Raw genomic sequence first — 18,842 nt, forward strand, 5'->3', positions numbered from 1 at the left:
AAAAGTTATAAATAGAAAAAACTTCCTCTATGTGTTTGCTCAGAGATTGGGGAAACACCTCCCTCTGGGAATGCGCGAATAAAGACTCCTAATTAATTGGCTCATTAAGGCGTCTCGTATCTATCTCGCTGATTTATTTTTTTTTTATTTTTTTAATTAAATCTTTATTGTTCAGATTATTACATTTGTTCCTCTTTTTTTTTTCCCCCCATAACTCCCCTCCTCCCAGTTCCCGCCCCACCCTCCGCCCTCACTCCCCACCCACTGTCCTCATCTATAGGTGCACGATTTTTGTCCAGTCTCTTCCCGCATCTCCCACACCCCTTTCCCCCCCAGGAATAGTCAGTCCATTCCCTTTCTATGTCCCTGATTCTATTATAATTAACAGTTCATTCTGTTCATCAGATTATTTATTCACTTGATTCTTAGATTCACTTGTTGATAGATGCATATTTGTTGTTCATAATTTGTATCTTTACCTTTTTCTTCCTCTTCCTCTTCTTAAAGGATACCTTTCAGCATTTCATATAATCCTGGTTTGGTGGTGATGAACTCCTTTAGCTTTTCCTTATCTGTGAAGCTCTTTATCTGACCTTCAATTCTGAATGATAGCTTTGCTGGATAAAGTAATCTTGGTTGTAGGTTCTTGGTATTCATCACTTTGAATATTTCTTGCCACTCCCTTCTGGCCTGCAAAGTTTCTGTTGAGAAATCAGCTGACAGTCGTATGGGTATTCCCTTGTAGGTAACTGAGTTTCTTTCTCTTGCTGTTTTTAAGATTCTCTCTTTATCTTTTGCTCTTGGCATTTTAATTATGATGTGTCTTGGTGTGGTCCTCTTTGGATTCCTTTTGTTTGGGGTTCTCTGCGCTTCTTGGACCTGTAAGTCCATTTCTTTCACCAGGTGGGGGAAGTTTTCTGTCATTATTTCTTCAAATAGGTTTTCAATATCTTGGTCTCTCTCATCTTCTGGCACCCCTATAATTCTGATGTTGGTACGCTTGAAGCTGTCCCAGAGGCTCCTTATACTATCCTCCCATTTTTGGATTCTTTTTTCATTTTGCTTTTCCGGTTGGGTGTTTTTTGCTTCCTCGCATTTCAAATCATTGACTTGATTCTTGCGCTCCTCTGGTCTGCTGTCGGGAGTCTGTATAATATTCGTTATTTCAGTCCGTGTATGCTTAATTTCTAGTTGGTTCCCCAATATAAGATCGAGGGTCTCATTAGTTTTCTTGTAGATCTCATTAAGTTTATCGGCGGCTTCTAAACAGTTCTTGAGAGACCTTAAAAGTGTGGTTCTGAACTCTATATCTTCCATTGACAATTTTGTCCTGTTTCTTTGTCTCCGCATTTTGTTATGCTTCCTTGGTGCACCCCCTAGTGGTCTTTGTTCGAAGTCTTATACTTAAATCTTGATTGTTGTAGCTAATTCCAGGGAGGGTTTGACCTCCAGGCCAAGTGGCTATGAGAATCAGCTGTGTCAGCAGTGAGAGAACTTCTGTCCTCTAGGGAGGTGCTAATCTAGCCTTTGCCTGAGGCTATCCGGCAAATGCCTGTGTGTAGGGCTTGGGCGGGGTGAGTCGCACAGGATCAACAGGGTGGGCCGGAGAGAGCAGTTATGGCGGCTCTCAGTCCTGTCCCCAGGGGCTCTGCCTCTCTGAGTCCCAGCACCCGCTGCAAAGCTCGGAGAGAAAGCTGCACTCGCTCTGACCGAAGCCAGACAGTCCCGCTTCTCCCATTTGAGTCTGGGTCCCTAAAGACTCGCCCGGATCTGGAGCTCAGATTCTGCGACTCCCTCCTGATTGAAAACGCCAACCGCGCCCTCTGCCGCCAGCCAGCTCTGCGCAATCCGCACCTCAGAATTTGACTTCAGCACTGTGCCTCCTCTGAGTGTCCATATGCGTTTCTCTTTCCTCCTAGTTGTAGGACTTCCACTCAGCCAGCGTTCCTGTGGTTCTGGGTGATGTCCCTTCCGTTTTTTGGTTTCACTTTTGAAGTAGTTGTTCAAAGCAGCAAACTCCGGCGTTAGCCTATGCCGCCATCTTGGTTCTCCCCTATCTCGCTGATTTAAGATACAACACTGAGGCTCTGACTGAATCAACAAGATCTCCTCTAGGTGGGAGGTGGAACCCATTCACTGGGTTTTCCTTCCACTATGGCCTCCCTTCTTGAGCACAGAATGAATTAAACAGACTAGTTAGGAGGCAAGGAGAGACCTGGCAGAAGGCCCCTGAAATGAACAATATCTGTTTTACTACATTAAACCATGGATAACTGTGACTGGTTACAGGGTACTAGTTTATCCTTAACATTTATTTTGTCTTAATTTTATTGTGCATTAATATAGATAAATATTCGTAGAGGTAAAGAGTGAGTAAATATAAAATGTTCATGCGATAATCTCCATATAAAGTTTATCTATTAAATGTTATGGCCTAACCCTTTTTGTGGGTTTTGTGGATATGGAGAATAGCTAGTTGAAAACAAAAATAATGTTTAATTCTAAAAGAAAATAACTTTAGCCAGTAGATTTGACCTCCCCCATTGCCAAATACTTATTCATATTGTTGAGAGAAAATATTAAAATATATGGTCTGGTTTGAGTTTCAGCTCTTAGTATTACCTTTACTTAGAAATAAATTAACAATAAATGACACTTTTACTTTCACCCCGGCTCCCTCCCCCATAGCAGGCAAAATAAATAATTCACAAATTAAGTTATCAGGTAAAAACACATAAAAATCAGTTCTCATCATAAAAGGAAGTACCTCATTGCTGAGGGTTGAAATTTTCAAAGGAATTTCTTTAATTCTTTTTGTCACATTCTTCTTATTTTTTCTTTAAGAAAACTAAAATTAAAAAAATAGAAACTCATTTTATAATAAAAATAAGCAGTCACTTTGTGTTCTTAATTTTTTAAATATATTTTTATTAATTTCAGAGAGGAAGGAAGAGGGGGAGAGAGATAGAAACAGCAATGATGAGAGAGAATCATTGATTGCCTGCCTCCTGCACGCTCCCCACTGGGGATCAAGTCATCAACCTGGGCATGTGCCCTTGAAAGGAATCGAACCTGGGACTCTTTAGTCTACAGGTTGACGCTCTATCCATTGAGCAAAACCAGCTAGAGCATACGCAGTCTCTTTGAAAAGCCATTAATGGTTGTCAAAATTCTCATTTTTTACTATATCCCAAACTATTATAAAATATTGGCTGTCCCCAACATCTAGTGATCCCATGGCAGCCTCTCATAACTAAAATTTATATATATATACTTACAGTGAGTACATTTGAGATTTAATTATTCAGAGTTAACTGAGATGCAAAATCACCAAGAGAAAGGGCATGGAATAAAAGATAATTATTAATGCAGTGGAAATACTTTAAAATCCATGTTTGTCCCCACAGTCATATGTCCTCTTTGGCAATCTTCAGGCACATACAAACCCAAACCAATAACAATGCTGTCAGGCAATGTCTAATGGCATCATGGTGACTGAATCCTATTTCTGAAAGACAGCTGCCTCTAATACATAGCCATAAGCTTTGAGTGCTTGCTCTATTAATTCCTGGGTAGAAATTTAATAAGAATTTTCTTTTTCCCCCTCTAGGTGATAAAGTCATCCCACTCTTTACTCCCCAGTGTGGAAAATGCAATGTTTGTAAACATCCGGAAGGCAACTTCTGTGTGAAAAATGAGTAAGTTTCTGTTACTCTCCTTACACAGCCAATGAATTTGCACACTGTTATGCACGTGTCTCATGCCCTTGTGTGTCTGTGTGTTGCACTGGCCAGTCTGAGCATGCCTCGCGGGACCATGCAGGATGGTACCACCAGGTTCACCTGCAAAGGGAAGCCCATCAACCACTTCCTTAGCACCAGCACCTTCACCCAGTACACAGTGGTGGACGAGATCTCAGTGGCCAAAATTGATGCAGCCTCACCTCTAGAGAAAGTCTGTCTGATTGGCTGTGGATTCACAACTGGCTATGGGTCTGCTGTCAAAGTTGCCAAGGTAGGAATGACAACAGATGACAAAGCAGTTGCACTCGGGCTGTCAGCCACAAAGAGGAAAGCGATTTCTCACAAGACTCAGAGGTCATTCTTCATAGATTTGCTGGTAGATTCCCCCCTTCCCACTACCACAACAACATTGACATACTCCATAGAATTTAGTGTTGATTATGAGTAGAAAATGCCCTCAGAAAACATTAAGAGCGTAAGCTAGAAAGTTAATCTGTTTATAAAAAGTGAAAACGCTGTTGATAAGTAGTGAAGAAAAAGTAAAGGTGCCATTTTCAATCATTATTTTTCTATATTTGTTCTTTATGGGATTACTAAATTTTAAAGCTAGGACCTTACGGGTCATTCATTCTACGGTGAGTCAGCACAAACATGCACCAGGTACAGTATGACCCTCTAGGTCCTGAGGCAGCAAAAGTAAATGAAATGACAGAGTTGCTTTTGAGGAGCATCTAGACCACGAACCGCTACTCCCAGAATTAGGACCAGTAGTAGATTCCAAAGCCTTACCTGTTACACCTCCAGACCAAGCATCACCAACCTACTTGCCCTTTGGAACCCTATGAGGAAAGCAAGGAAGATAAGGTGATGTATTATGCATTTTTTCCACTCATTAGGGGATCTCACTGCTTCATCTCCTCCCTGCCGTGAACTCTCTCTCTCTCTCTCTCTCTCTCTCTCTCTCTCTCTCTCCCTCGCTCTTCAGAGGTGGTAGATTTGAAGGAGAAATTCTTTAAAGGCCCCTCTTCACAAAAGGCTGGAAATCTAGTAGGCCCAAATCCATAATGCTACTTGCCCAAAATCTTATGGCTGTAACTAGCATGTCTTTCTCCTACAGCATCTTAAACCATCCTATATAATAAAAGGGTAATATGCCAATCAACTGAACAGCAGAATGACCCAACTGCTTACTATGATGTACACTGACCACCAGGGGGCAGATGCTCAACTCAAGAGCTGCTGAGTGACAGCAACTTTGCAGAGTGCCCTCTCCCACACTCCAGAACCCTTAGGGGGAGGTCGGACTGCCAGTTTCGACCAATCCCTGCAGGCCAGGCTGAGGGACCCCACCTGCCGGAGGACCCTGCTCACTCCGCAGATGCTCTTCGAGCCCCAGCACTGCCCCACATGTGGCTTCCGAGCGAGGTTGGCTCCAGGGTATGTCCCACTCTTCTCGCCCAGTCCCGCCCCACCAGCCACCTTCTAATTAATTTCCTTTCAATGTGCACGAATCCATGCACTGGGCCTCTAGTAATATATAATTGCCTGCATTTTAAAATCACAGTCACAAGTCTCATATTTCTTTAAGTAATGTAAAAATTAATGTTGTACCCCCAGAGAATACTTGATTACTTGGGACAGAAGGAATATTTTACCCACACTGAAGGCTGACTCCTATAGCTGACTAGGTGTATTAAACAGTCCCTAGCCAATTTCAACAACTGAGAGCACATGTTTTTCAAATTCAGTGACTCTAGCACTAAGTCCCTTGTGCAATTGCCTCGTCTGTTTGAGCAGGTGGTCTAACTGAGCCTGCACACAGAGCAGAGGCAAGGGCACTCATGAAAAGGAATCTCATCCATTATTAAAATGTAGGCCAACTTTTATTGCATTATTGCTCATTAGTGTATTTTAAAAAGCAAAGATAAAGACCCACTAAGATCACATTGGTCTCAAGCTGTTTAAAGTTTCCGGTTCCATTTCCCCTGTTGTTATGTTTGACTTGAAGCTGAGAATAACTCTTCTCTACCCTACAGCTAATTTCTGTTCTCATTGTACTGGTCATGACTTCTAAAGCTAATGAAACAAGGAGTTAAACATTGAACATTTGATTCGATTATTTTTGATCTCATGGATTAACCTTTCCCACTTATTTCATTTCCCCAAAATTGCTTCTGTGTATGTACAATTTACCGAAGCCTGTCAATGGATTTCAGCCCCTAGAGATTCTCTTCGAGGTGGGAGTCATTGGCATTTAGAGCTCAGAGATCATCCAACAGTGGGCTCCCAGCCTGGGCTTTCTTCCCATTGGAATCACCTGGGAACCAGGCCCCACCTGCACAGGTTCTGATGTAATTGGCTATGGGCTGTGACCTGGCCATTGAGAGCTTTTAAAGCTCCCCACGGGGCTCTAATGTCTGGCAAAGTTTGAGAACCACAGATTGAAACTCCTCAATTTAAATATGAAGCAACTGAAACCAAAACAGGTTTTGACAGCAGGTTGGACATAAGAGTCTGAATAGTCCTGATAATGGATAAGACAGGACACTTTATACAACAATCATTACTTAATCCATTTTTGCATTTTCTGAAACATAGGTGACCCCAGGCTCCACCTGTGCAGTGTTTGGCCTTGGAGGAGTCGGCCTGTCAGTTGTCATGGGCTGTAAAGCAGCTGGAGCAGCCAGGATCATTGGGGTGGACATCAACAAAGACAAATATGCGAAGGCAAAGCAAGTGGGCGCCACCGAGTGCATCAGCCCACAGGACTTCAAGAAACCCATCCACGAGGTGCTGAAGGAAATGAGCGGTGGAGGTGTGGATTTTTCATTTGAAGTCATTGGTCGGCTTGACACCATGGTATGTATGTGCCATGGAATGCCATGAAATGTGTGCTTCTGCATTCTGAGGAGTGATTTTAGGCAGCAGAATATGAATATTATACGTACAGAATATTTTTCAAACTATGAATAGTGATTTTTCATCTCCCATTTAATGACTGGATTATTTATTATTATAAGAAATGTTTCATTCCATCAGTTATGCCATCCTAGTTCAAGTAGTATTTCCCTTTTGGAGTATTCGGCCATTTAAAATTTACTTTGTTAACTTTCAGTTATAATATTCGAATTAAGTAAACATAAATAATACTAATGCTGTTCTCAAAGTGAAAAATTTTATTTTTCAATTTCTCCTCACAACTTTAAACAAAATGGTTTAATAATTTTTATGTTTTAATGACTTCCAATTTTTTCATAAATCACAATTTGCTCAAAAGAAATAGTGAGCAATTTAAGACAAGTATCATTTCATTAACATAAAACAGGCCCCATTTTACCACAGCATTCAGCACAGTGCCTGACACACATATTAAGCGCCAAAGCTATGTGTTAGACTGAATACTTTTAAAAGTCGACAGATTTTTTCACCAAAAAGTATAAGAAATACATATCTATGGATTACATGAGACAATGCGTATAAAATACTTAGCAGAGTGCCACTTGTCCAGTGGAAAGCTCTTACTAAATATTATCTGGTGCTACTGATAGGAAGTAATGTTTTCAGTGATCAGTGCTTTCATCATCTCTACAACATACATAACATTACTTTCAAATAATTACAAACATGGACAATTACCATGAGGAAAACATCTCCAGCTAAATTCATTCCAATTCCTCATGTGGGATTGGATTGTTACTTTATTTGAAGACACCAAATGTCTGATAACCACGTGTCTCACGGGTATCTGGTTTTCCAGATGTCATACTCCAAAATCAAAGGACTAATCAGTATATATAGCTGGGAGATCCTGAAAAAGTGTCCTACTACATGTTTAAAACCCTGACTGGAAGAGGAAGGCTTTCTTTTGCAGTTTCAGAATTATAGGTATAGTTTAAAGTAAAACCAATACACTGTATACATTTTGGGGAGGTAAGAGCTCATTTAAAACATGTTCATTTCAGTCCAGTAGGTATGTTACAAAGTGCTCACCATGATTAATCATCAGGGCAGTGCAAATCAAAATTACAGAGACAATACCTCACCACTCCTGTTAGGATGGCTGTTATCAAAGGGTCAAAAATGGTGTTGGCAGGGGCGTGGAGAGAAGGCAACCCTTGTGCACTGTTAGTGGGAATGTAAAGTGGTTTAAAGTACTGACCTTATATCTTGTTCACCATCAAAACACCTGGTTTAAAGTACTGAGTTCTAAATATCTATCTGATAAACAAATAAATATGAGTAAACCAACTCATTATTTTTGCCTGAGAGTCATGTGATGACAAAGCACTACTTCTATTTAGGAATCAGACTTTAAGTAGATATGTTTGTAATAACATTTGCCTCTTCATTACTTTATTAAGGAAGAGTACACAAATTCATTCATCCATTGTTTCATTAAAAAAGTGTTTTCTGGGCATTTTCTAAAAGCTACAGCACTATTCTGGGTGTAATGGGATTGAAGAAGCCATAAACATAATCTCTTCCCTCCACATGTTTGCAATCTAGCTAAATCAATATTATGAGATACCATGTATCATGAATGAGGACTATCAGAAAGTCCTCTTTAATGATCCCAAATATTAATTATATTCCAGGAGGCTGCTTTGGCAAGCTGTCATGAGGCATATGGTGTAAGCGTCATTGTAGGAGTACCTCCCGATTCCCAGAATCTCTCCATGAACCCCCTGCTGCTATTGAGTGGGCGTACCTGGAAAGGAGCAGTTTTTGGTGGTATGTATTTAGGCTTGAGGGATGAATTTTTATTAATCTTTATCATTTGACTGGAGGCCCAGTGCACGAATTTGTGTATGGGTGGGGTCCCTCTGGGTGGCCTGCGAGGATCGGCTGAAACCCGCAGTCCAACGCTGCCTGCAGCTCCTACCTACCACTCCTGCTCATCCAGGCCCCACTGTGCCTGCTTGGACTCCCGCCCAATCAGTCCCAATCAGGAGAGGCTTGTGCTGCTTCAGCAGCAGTGCTCACCACCCATGAGCCCTGTGTCTGGCGCCCTCCCGAGGGGAGTGGCCTGTGGGGTTGGGCTGAAACCGGCTCTCTGACATCCCCAACATCCCCTGGGGGGCCCCAGATTGCAAGAGGGCGCAGGCCAGGCTGAGGGACCCCACCAGTGCAAGATCAGGGCCGGGGAGAGACCATCCACAGTAGACCTCCAGGTCATGTCTGGCCCCATCTTGCCCAGTCCCGATGATCACCAGCCATGGAGGGACACGGGAGGTTGGCCAGTCGGGATGGACCGAGGGAGGGCTCCAGGGCATGTCTGGCTAGTCTGGCTCAGTCCAGATTGGCAGACCCCAGCAGCAAGCTAACCATACTAGTCAGAGCGTCTACCCCCTGGTGGTCACTGCATGTCATAGCGAGCATTGAGCGGCTTTAGCATATCATTAGCATATTATGCTTTGATTGGTTGAACAGTTGACCAGTCACCAGACAACCAGACACTTGCATATTAGGCTTTTATTATGTAGGATTTCTTCCCTTTATCAAGTGCCAAGGTGAGTTTTTAAGAAGCAAAGTGGTTTAAATAAATTAAGCCATTTGTATATATATAGGCTTCAAATTAACTAGAAGTAGAACTAATACACACATTCCCAAGATAGACATTTATGGTGTCCCCATAAACTAGGGTCTTTCAGCACCACTTTTCTTTATACATGTGACTACACAAGGCATGGAATATGCCTAGGAGGACACAGGAAGTCCATAGCAACAATTCATGGTTACTCTCATTGCCCAAATCTAGACAGCTGCACATTTGCTCCTTGACTTTGGGAATAACCATGCATACAATAATTTCTCTGTGAGAGAGCTAATAACTAAGGACCCTAGTTTAGCTCATCAGATTTTTTTAAGTAACAACAATAAAAAAAAGTCTAACCACTGCAAGAGGATATTGGAGCACTCGGTCTCTCACTGACCTCAGTAATAGTAGTCTGTGTACAAGTAAGTAGCAGTAGAACTTCCACTTGAATTCTATTCAGAAAGTCTCCTCTCCAGTCTCTTACCCCTGGCTGCCTCTAACAATGATGTCATGTTCTTTTCAGGCTTTAAGAGTAAAGATTCCGTCCCCAAACTTGTGACTGACTTTATGGCTAAGAAGTATTCATTGGATCCATTAATAACCCATGTTTTACCTTTTGAGAAAATAAATGAAGCATTTGACCTGCTTCGTTCTGGAAAGAGGTAGTTTTTAAGTTTCCTTTTATGGTGGGGGTTTGATTAATAGAGAAAAGAGGTGAAAGTATGATGAAAACATTGGAGTGCCTTGGTTTTCCATTAGTAGTTCAGTCTTTGCATGTAGAAGATTTAAGATCATATTGTGAGAAGCTAGGAACAGTTGTTTTGCATTTCCTGCTGAAACATTGTTCTGCTGAAATGAAATTACATATGTTGGTTACAGTGAATCTAAATGATCAAAGCCACTCATCTTTATATACAAAAGAAGACTCACCCTTGCTGAGAAAAAGAATCGGAGTCCCACAGTCATAAGCATAACATGGAGTCACTGCAGCTTCTGCCTGGCCAGCTAAAAGGTTGACCATTAATGGCTGTAAATGCAAATTATATATAGGAGTAGGTGGAACTACATTGGGATTGTTTTAATATAATGTAACATTTAATATGATATATCATATAAATAATTTTTAAAGGCATGGACACATTTTTCTAAAAGTATCCAACAGAAGATGATTTTAAGAAAGGACATGAGTTGCAGTGTAAATATTATATATCTGATCTTACCAAGAATGGACTCTCTCTAGCTTTATCTTCTTACTAAGGCTCCTTAAGCACCACTTTATCAGAGCTCTATTAAATCGTCATCATTTACTATTATATCATTGCTTCCTTCAGGCAAGTTACTTGTCATCTTGTAATTTGTGCAATTTTGTATTCAGGTTTAAATCCCAGCACTTTACACTACATGTGTGACTTAGAGCAAGTTACAAATATCTCTAAGCCTCATAATTTTTAATCTCTAATCTTTAAAGCCTATCTCATAGCATTGTTGAGTTTAAGTGATAAATGCACAAGAAACATCTACGGAGTATGTGATAAACAGCAAGAACTTATTACCCCATTGTTGTTTTCAATTCATTATTATGCCAGGCATGTAGGATCTCAGAAATGTTTTTTGAGAATCCTAATCTATATATATAAAAGCCTAAGCGACCGAAAGACTGAACAGCTGGAATGACCAAAACGACCAGAACAACCAGTCACTATGATGCACACTGACCACCAGGGGGCAGACACTCAAGGCAGAAGCTGCCCCCTGGCGGTCAGTGTGCTCCCACAGCGAGAGCACCGCTCTGCTGACAGACCCATCCCCGCATCCCACCAGCCTGGCAGCAGCTACTTCCTTTTGCAGGTCCAGTCTCTGGAGAATGGGCCAGGCACAAATAGACCAGCATCATCAGCACAATCCTGACAGTGCCACCCGCCCCCTGGAAGTCCACTTCAGGCACCATGGCCGCTTCCCCTCCTTAGATGCTTTGCAGGGAAGAAAGGCTATAAAAGTGGCTGCCAGGTGGCTCCCGACAACCAGCACGACCATCAGCAGGTCGGATCCAGATTCCAGGCCGGCAAGGGCATCCCACGGAGGGCCGATCATGTCCTGGAGCCCCCACCCTTCTTGGGACCCTACCCATGCACAAATTCGTGCACCGTGCCTCTAGTTCATTAAAAGCCTAAATGACAGCTATGTTCAGGTTTGAGTTTAAGGTTTCAGAAAACACAAGACCAAATCCGGAAAAGGTGAACTATCTTTGACTTGAATACATAAGGATAGGAAGGGAGTGGCAGGAAATACAGACACCTGTTCAGTGAGACACATCAAATGCCCCTTGGACTCTTTCATGGAAGAATGTGAACTACATAAATATTAAGATAATATCTTTTATTTTGTGTTTCAGTATCCGCACCGTCCTGACATTTTGAAATCATACAAAGGCCTTCACTTGTAGCTGTCTTCTGGCTCCTTCATCATCTGGCACATCAGACAAACAACATCAATAATTCTGTTCTTCAGAGATGTTGTCAATAAATTACACATGGGAGGTTTCCATGGGAAATCAAGAAACAAAAAATTATGTGAAAACCTTTTTCGGGCATATTTTAAAAATCCAAGTGAAAGTTAGATGAGCCATCAGCTGAGTCATTGAATCCAATAAACATTTCTTCTTAATCACTCCACTCACGTTGCATGGTGTGGTCTTTCCCATTAAGGAAAAGGATTTCTTTGACTTCTTGCACGTTTTGTACCGTTGCCACCCTTAGTCACTGAAGCCCAGTGGGAGAGGTCCTCATTTTACTTGTCCCCAGCATACATTTGATGGGCTCTTGTGCTCGAAGTCGTCTACTTCTGCCTCTACCTCCACTGCCTGTATTTTCCTTTCTATGAAATGTACCAAAGCCCAAAGGTAAAAACTGCTGGGTAAAGTGTACACTCAGACTTTTAGGTGAATATGGACCAGGATATCTAAATGCAAGAAATTTCTTAGGGAAATGTGGCACACACATTTTATATGATACAGGGGAGTGTATTTATTGATTTTATACTCTTTGCTCTTAATATATAACTGTTCTTTAAAATAAAAGCAATTTCGTGCTACCTGTGATAAATGAGGTTCAGATATTAAATGTGAAAACTGAGCTATTCCTAGAAACTTATTATAAAAATCTGGATTTTTACTCATGAAAGTGCTTCACTGGTTAAAACATTTTACTTGTTATAATTAACTGAAAAAGAGTCATAGGTAATTAAAAATATGGTGGCTTAAAGTATATGGTTGAAGCAGGTGTGGATACAGCATGTAAAATGGTAACTAAGAAATGGCACAAACATCAAAAGCATTATGTTTTCTAAATGTCTGCATATATACAGGTGTACAGTTTTGCTAAAATTATTTTCTATCTAGAACTTTTCTATTAACTACCATGTCTTAAATCAAGCCTATAACCCTGGAATTAGTTTAATGTTTTTAAATATGTGGGAGCCTGTGGTACGTTTGTTAATGCTGTCCCACCATCAGGGGAAGGTTTGCATTTAGGCTTTATCTCTAAATGTGTAATGGAAAGCTTATTCCCGTAAGGAGTTTTATCTTTCTCCAAAAGTGTATTTATTTCCATGTCTATAATTTGTTTGGTGTTGTGGAAAGGACTCCAGACTAGGACAAGCGATCTCCCACTTCTCTGTGACCTCCTGTAACTTACTCAACTTCTCTGAGCCCATTTCACCCTTTATTTTTAAAAATTATTCTACTGACCCATTACAGCTCAGAAAGCTTAGATGAGATGATGCCAGTTAGAGAGCTTTCTCAACGATGAAGTGCCATAAAGATGTAGGGGATAGTACAATTTTTTGTAAGAGGCTGAGGGAATATTGAGGGTCCAGGCAGCTTCAGAATGTCCCCTTGGGTCCATGTGGCTGGGTGCTCCAATGACTTCATATTGGTGCTGATGATGTGAGACGCAGAGGAAAAGATGATGGTTCTAAATACCCACATCACAATAGTGAGCAAATGTTCTGCTGGTTGTAGAAACGCCTACATCCAACTTCATCTCCCCTACCACCCAGGATGTGGGGAGCAAGTGGAGAGCAGGATGTAGGTAGGCATGTCAGTGGCACAGTCCTCCTCCATAGGGTGTGTGGAGAGGTTGAGGGAGGGTGGTTTTTGTACACTGGCTCTCTGTATACATTGACGTTGGTGGGGAAGGGGACAGCTGAACTCAACATATAAAAATGGGACTCCAGATTGTTGGTATCTTATAAGCCTGTAAGGGGCACATGGACCCAGTGTCCTCTTGGTCTCTAGTAATAAAAATTCTGACTCTAGAATCAAGAATTTCTAATTTGCCCTGGACTGTGTGGCTCAGTTAGTTGAGCATTGGCCTGTGCACCAAGAGGTTGCTGGTTTGATTCCTGGTCAGGGCACATGCCCAGGTTTCGACACCCATCCCCAGTAAGTGGCATGCAGTTGGCTGCTAATCAACGTTTCTCTCTCATCAATGTTTCTCTCTCTCTCCTTCTCTGTTCCTCTCTAAAATTAATAAAAAAATATATATTTTTTAAAAATTTACATATTAGTTTGTTGGTCTTCTTTTTAAAAAATGTAACTAAGTGCATACAGCTTGCAATCACTTTTAACCAACTACAAGAAGTTTAATCAAAATGAAGAAAATTTTCAGTTTGAAGAAAAAGAATTTCATGTTGATGGTTTAACTAATCACTCTAATACAATGTCTTAGGTTCTCCAGAAATAGTAAACAAAGAAAAATTAAACTGAATTAACCCTTTGTTGCTTTATAAATCACACAAGCTGCTCTAAGATTAGAAAGTCATTTTGACAGAATCATTAGAAAATCATAAGTTAAAGTTAGAGCAAGCCTATGTTTAATAATTAATTCTTACATACTTGACTGCTTAATTCTGATAACAAATGATTGTTGCACAAATAACATCAATATGTTTTCCCTGAAGATTCTAAGGTAGCAATTTTATTTAAGTACATTAAATTCTATTTACCTGTCAAATACCTAGTAATTTTCATGAAATGGGCCATTGCATAAGAAGAGAAACCAATATTAGTGGGACAAGAATAAAGTAGAACGGGAGCATTACAGTGGAGGCCAAACACTATTCAGATGAGATTAATGGTCAGATGTGTGGACTTGGTTAGCTCCTTTCATTCAGCACCCAGCGTCTGGAAGCTCATCTGCACAGCCCTACCACAATCAACAAGAGAACCCAGAAGTTGCTTCATTACTCACTAACAATGCTAACTCAGGAGAGAGGACAACTAGAGAGAGAAAGCATCTGGTTTCCTAGTCCAGGCTTGTTTTGAAGTATCTGGTGTGATAACAAAGAAGTCAGTAGATAGATTTATAATGAGAGAAAGCAAGTTCAGAGAGATTGCCAAATAATATTTATATAAATATGTTGTTTATACACTACCACTCACCCAGAAATCATTCACAGTGTTTTTGCAGATATATAATTGCCTTAAGGGTGAGTCATTACTATAGTTTTGAAACAAAAATAATTTTGTTCATTCTAAATTTAAGTAATAAATATCCCCCAGCTAATTTCATATTTCAAAGTGTAACAGTGAGGAATTGTAACCCACCACACCCTTCTTTTGACATTTTTTCTATAAATGCTGACTCTAATATTTAGCTTATAGATAAACAGCATGATTATATAAGAATCTCAGAGGGAAGGAAGGAGGGGGCATGAAAAGATCAACCAAAGAACTTATATGCATACATGCATAACCCTTGGACAACAGTGCAGTGAAGTCCTCGGATAGGGGAAGGAGTGGGATGTTGATGGGGATGTCAATGGGGACATCTGTAATACTTTCAACAATAAAGATAAATTAAAAATAAAAAAGAATCCTAGGAACTAACTTTAGAAGATGCAGACTCTGACCATCAGTCATCCCAGTTCTGGGAAATTTGCTAACCTTGATCCGTAAAACTAGGTGACAAAGGCCAGGATGATGCATACAAGACCATCACTTGACCAGTTTTTGAGATCTTATTATAATGGACTGTGCTGGCCTGCACGTAGGAAACTTTTCAACTGCCTCCCCTTGACCTCTTTGTTCTTCTTTCCCTCTCCCTCCTTATAAAAACTGTCTGCTCTGAGATGTAGAGATAGGCTTTGTGACAAGAGTCCCTCATCTTCTCATGTGTCTGGCAGTTGAATAAACCCCTTTCCTTTTTCACCAACATCTTTCTAATACAGTTCCTCATGTTGTGGTGATCCCCAACCATAAAATTATTTTCGTTGCTACTTCATAACTGTAATTTGGCTACTGTTATGAATCATAATGTAAATATCTGATATGCAGGATGTATGTTCATTGTTACAAATTGAACATAATTAAAGCATAGTGATTAATCACAAAAACAATATGTAATTATATATGTGTTTTCTGATGGTCTTAGGCGACCCCTGTGAAAGGGTTGTTCGACCCACAGGTTGAGAACCGCTGGTCTAATGAGTTTGGCTTTCATGGCGACAGGTACTGAACCTTAGTTCTGGTTACAAGAATGGATTGGAGAAGGAGATTAGGAAATAACTGGGCAACTAACTATTTCTTTTGAACTTCAATTCAAACCTCAGTAAATTAGAAGTGAAAAAAAGCTAAAGTGAAATAAATTCCTTCATTAATGAAAGGAAATGCTAAGGCATTTGTTTTATCTTTGCAGAATTTTCAAACTATAATGAGTAGCAGAAAAAAATTAGAGCTATTAATGACCTGTTATTTTTCATTTGCTTCCTTCCCCTCTTCATGGGCATTTAAAGACAGGACATTGAAGAATATGGTGGTTAGCTTTTTCAGTGTGAGTGATATTTGAGGCTCTCTGGCCTCTTTTCCTCCATCTCTGCAATAGTTCTGAAGAAAAATAAAGGAGTGAAAGAAGGGGAAAGGATAACAATTATATCCAAAGCTAATACCATAAAATTGTCAATGTTTAAGTTTAAGTTGAATTTTGCATTCTGTGATTACCATGATTGTTACTTAGGAGCAAATATTTACACCTAAATTTAAAGGATGAAGAATAGTTTGGAAGGAGGAAAATTGGAGGATGGCTCTGCAGACAGAGGGCTTAGCATAAAAGAGCAGAATGTGTTTAGGACATTTTAAGCATTTAGTATTGCTAACCTGAAAACTTCACAATGGGAAATGTCTGGGTCAGATAACCGTAATTCTTGAATTCCTCTAAAGAGCTTTAGATTTTATCCCCTGGATAATGGGAGCTCTATTAAAATCTTCTCTCCAGCTGAGGTGGCTCAGTGGTTGAGTGTCGACCTATGAACCAGGAGGGCATGGTTGGATTCTTGGGTTGTAGGGTTGATCCCCAGTAGCGGGTGAGGAGGAGTCAGCCATTCAATTATTCTCTCTCATCATTGATGTTTCTATTTCTCTCTCTCTCTCTTCCTTCCTCTCTAAAATCAATAAAAATATATTTTTAAAAAGTCTGAGCAGATTGGTAAAATGATAAGATTAACATATTACAAGTTCATTCTTACACCTGTGGGTGGGGTTATTAGAGGTGAGGAGAGAAAGAGAATGAGGAGGATACAGACAAGAGAGGATAGGGCCCATTTTAGAGCAGTGTCCAAGGGGAAGGAATTCATCAGAATTGGATAATCTTAGGAAGTAGAGTTGACTTGGCACCAGGACTGAGGGAATGTGGACCCATTCTTTCCTGACACCTGAGTATGGATGGTAGGCCCCTTCACCAACTTGGGAGCTAAGACCATTGGGCTTGACAAGTTTGAAGCACTTCTAAGATTTACAACTGTAGTTGTCCATACAAATCTGCAGCTAGGAAATAAGTTCTGAGTTAAATATATAGCTTGCAGGTGGATTCCCATTTTGATAATTCCCTACAGTGTAAGTCCTCCTTTCCTAGCATGAAATTCTCCCCCAAAACATTACAAGATCCAGAATTGTGATTTAAGTTCTATTAATCAAATACACTCATGAGAGACCATGCCGAAGAACTGCAGTTTCTCAAAAGAGGCTTAATATAGAGCAAGCATGTCAAATTCACGGCCCACAATGAATATTTTTTTGTGGTCCAGCCAATATAATGGTATGTAAGAAACATTTTAATAAAAATTTCATAACTTAATTTTTACAATACCCTGTTATATATAATTATTAATAACAAACTACAACGTTTGCTAATGACTGATTATTATAATTGTGTTGCATTCATTTCCCTTACACAACTTACGTGCAGGCGCACCATTTCTCTCCACTAATACTAGCAAGCGAATATTTTAGCAGCCGATTGCCACGTCTTTAGTCTTGGACTGACTTGTTTGGTGTACGCAAAAGGAAATATTTCACTTTCAGAGAACAAGAAAAATTGGTTTATTTGCATTATACTTATTAATCTGTGCAGTTATTCAGTGTCTGGTAAGTTAATGTTCAAGAAAAAATATTAATTTTTATTAAAATGTTCTATTATTTTATGTTAATGATGACTAATTTATTTCAGCCCTTTGTATTCAGCATGTCTCTACAAAATAAACCTATGTTTCTATGAAAATTGAAGCTTTTGTCTTTTTGCGGCCCACATAAACTTAAACCTTGTTTATTTGGCCCATGTTAGCCTTTGAGTTTGACATGCTTGATATAGAGGATCCAGTCTACTGGTGTGGATCATAGTGAGGATAGACAGGGTCTGGAGTTGGAGTCAAAAGCTGGCAGCTCCCTGATCAAGGCAAGCTGGGTTCTGACATTATTTTTGGAAGCTCAGCCTATAGTCTGCTTGCTCAACCATCTCAGTTATTGTGCTTGCCCAAAGTATGTAAACATGGAAGTTTTTGAGATAATGGAGATGATAGCTAATATGGAATTAATCTGCTTGACTTCTAGGTGTTAGTTGAGTCCCTGGGCATAGACAATATTGCCCAGGCAGAGAGTATAGGACAGAAGGGGAAATGGAAGGAGCATTTTAGTCAGGGAGAAAATATCAGCTCAGGGCCACAGACAGAGGTGTTCGCACCCCTCTCGGTGGAACCGGGAGTGAGTTGTTGATTGAGAGCTGGGAGACATGATTGAACAGGCAGAAAGATGACAGACTGTGGTCATCTTAGCGATAGGCGTTGGCTCCTTTCGGAAAGAAAAGAACTATGGAAGGTTTGGCAAATGTGGTGATCTTGAAAATTAATTTAACAGTAGTAGGTAGGATAGATTGGGGCCAAACAAGGCGATCAACTGGAAGAGAGCTGCAGTGTGACATGAGTGAGACACATCTGGGGGCTCCCGGGTTGAGCGCAGAGCGTTAACCCTTCCAGCCCCCGAGGGCGAGGGCGACAAGGAGGACAGGAGGGCGCAGGGGCCAGGGCCAGCATGCCCGCGGCAGGCGCTCAAACCCCCCCCCCCCCCCCCCCCCCCCCCCCCCCGCAGGCTGCCTCTGCCATCTTGGGCGGCCCCAGAGAGTGGGCGCGGATTTCGGGTCAGAAGCTCAGGAAGCTGCTCTGGCTGTGAGGAGCAGCCGCCTCCCGCAGCCCCGGCGCGCCTCGGCCCCCTCCTTCCGCCCACGCGTGGCCAAGTG

General features: G+C 40.9%; 1 protein-coding gene across 1 annotated transcript in view; it reads left to right on the forward strand.

Annotated features, from left to right (window-relative positions):
- LOC118671713 (alcohol dehydrogenase E chain) overlaps positions 1–11,951 on the forward strand; it is a 50,814-nt gene extending 38,863 nt beyond the window's left edge. Inside the window, exons 6-11 of the mRNA XM_036340411.1 lie at positions 3,611–3,698; positions 3,795–4,014; positions 6,342–6,602; positions 8,339–8,474; positions 9,803–9,941; positions 11,672–11,951. Coding sequence (XP_036196304.1) covers positions 3,611–3,698; positions 3,795–4,014; positions 6,342–6,602; positions 8,339–8,474; positions 9,803–9,941; positions 11,672–11,696 — 869 coding nt within the window. The 3' untranslated portion in view covers positions 11,697–11,951. The remainder of the gene's footprint in view (positions 1–3,610; positions 3,699–3,794; positions 4,015–6,341; positions 6,603–8,338; positions 8,475–9,802; positions 9,942–11,671) is intronic.
- Positions 11,952–18,842: the final 6,891 nt, after the last annotated feature.

This window comes from Myotis myotis, unplaced genomic scaffold (assembly GCF_014108235.1).
Source record: "Myotis myotis isolate mMyoMyo1 unplaced genomic scaffold, mMyoMyo1.p scaffold_m19_p_1, whole genome shotgun sequence".
Classification (NCBI taxonomy): Eukaryota; Metazoa; Chordata; class Mammalia; order Chiroptera; family Vespertilionidae; genus Myotis; species Myotis myotis.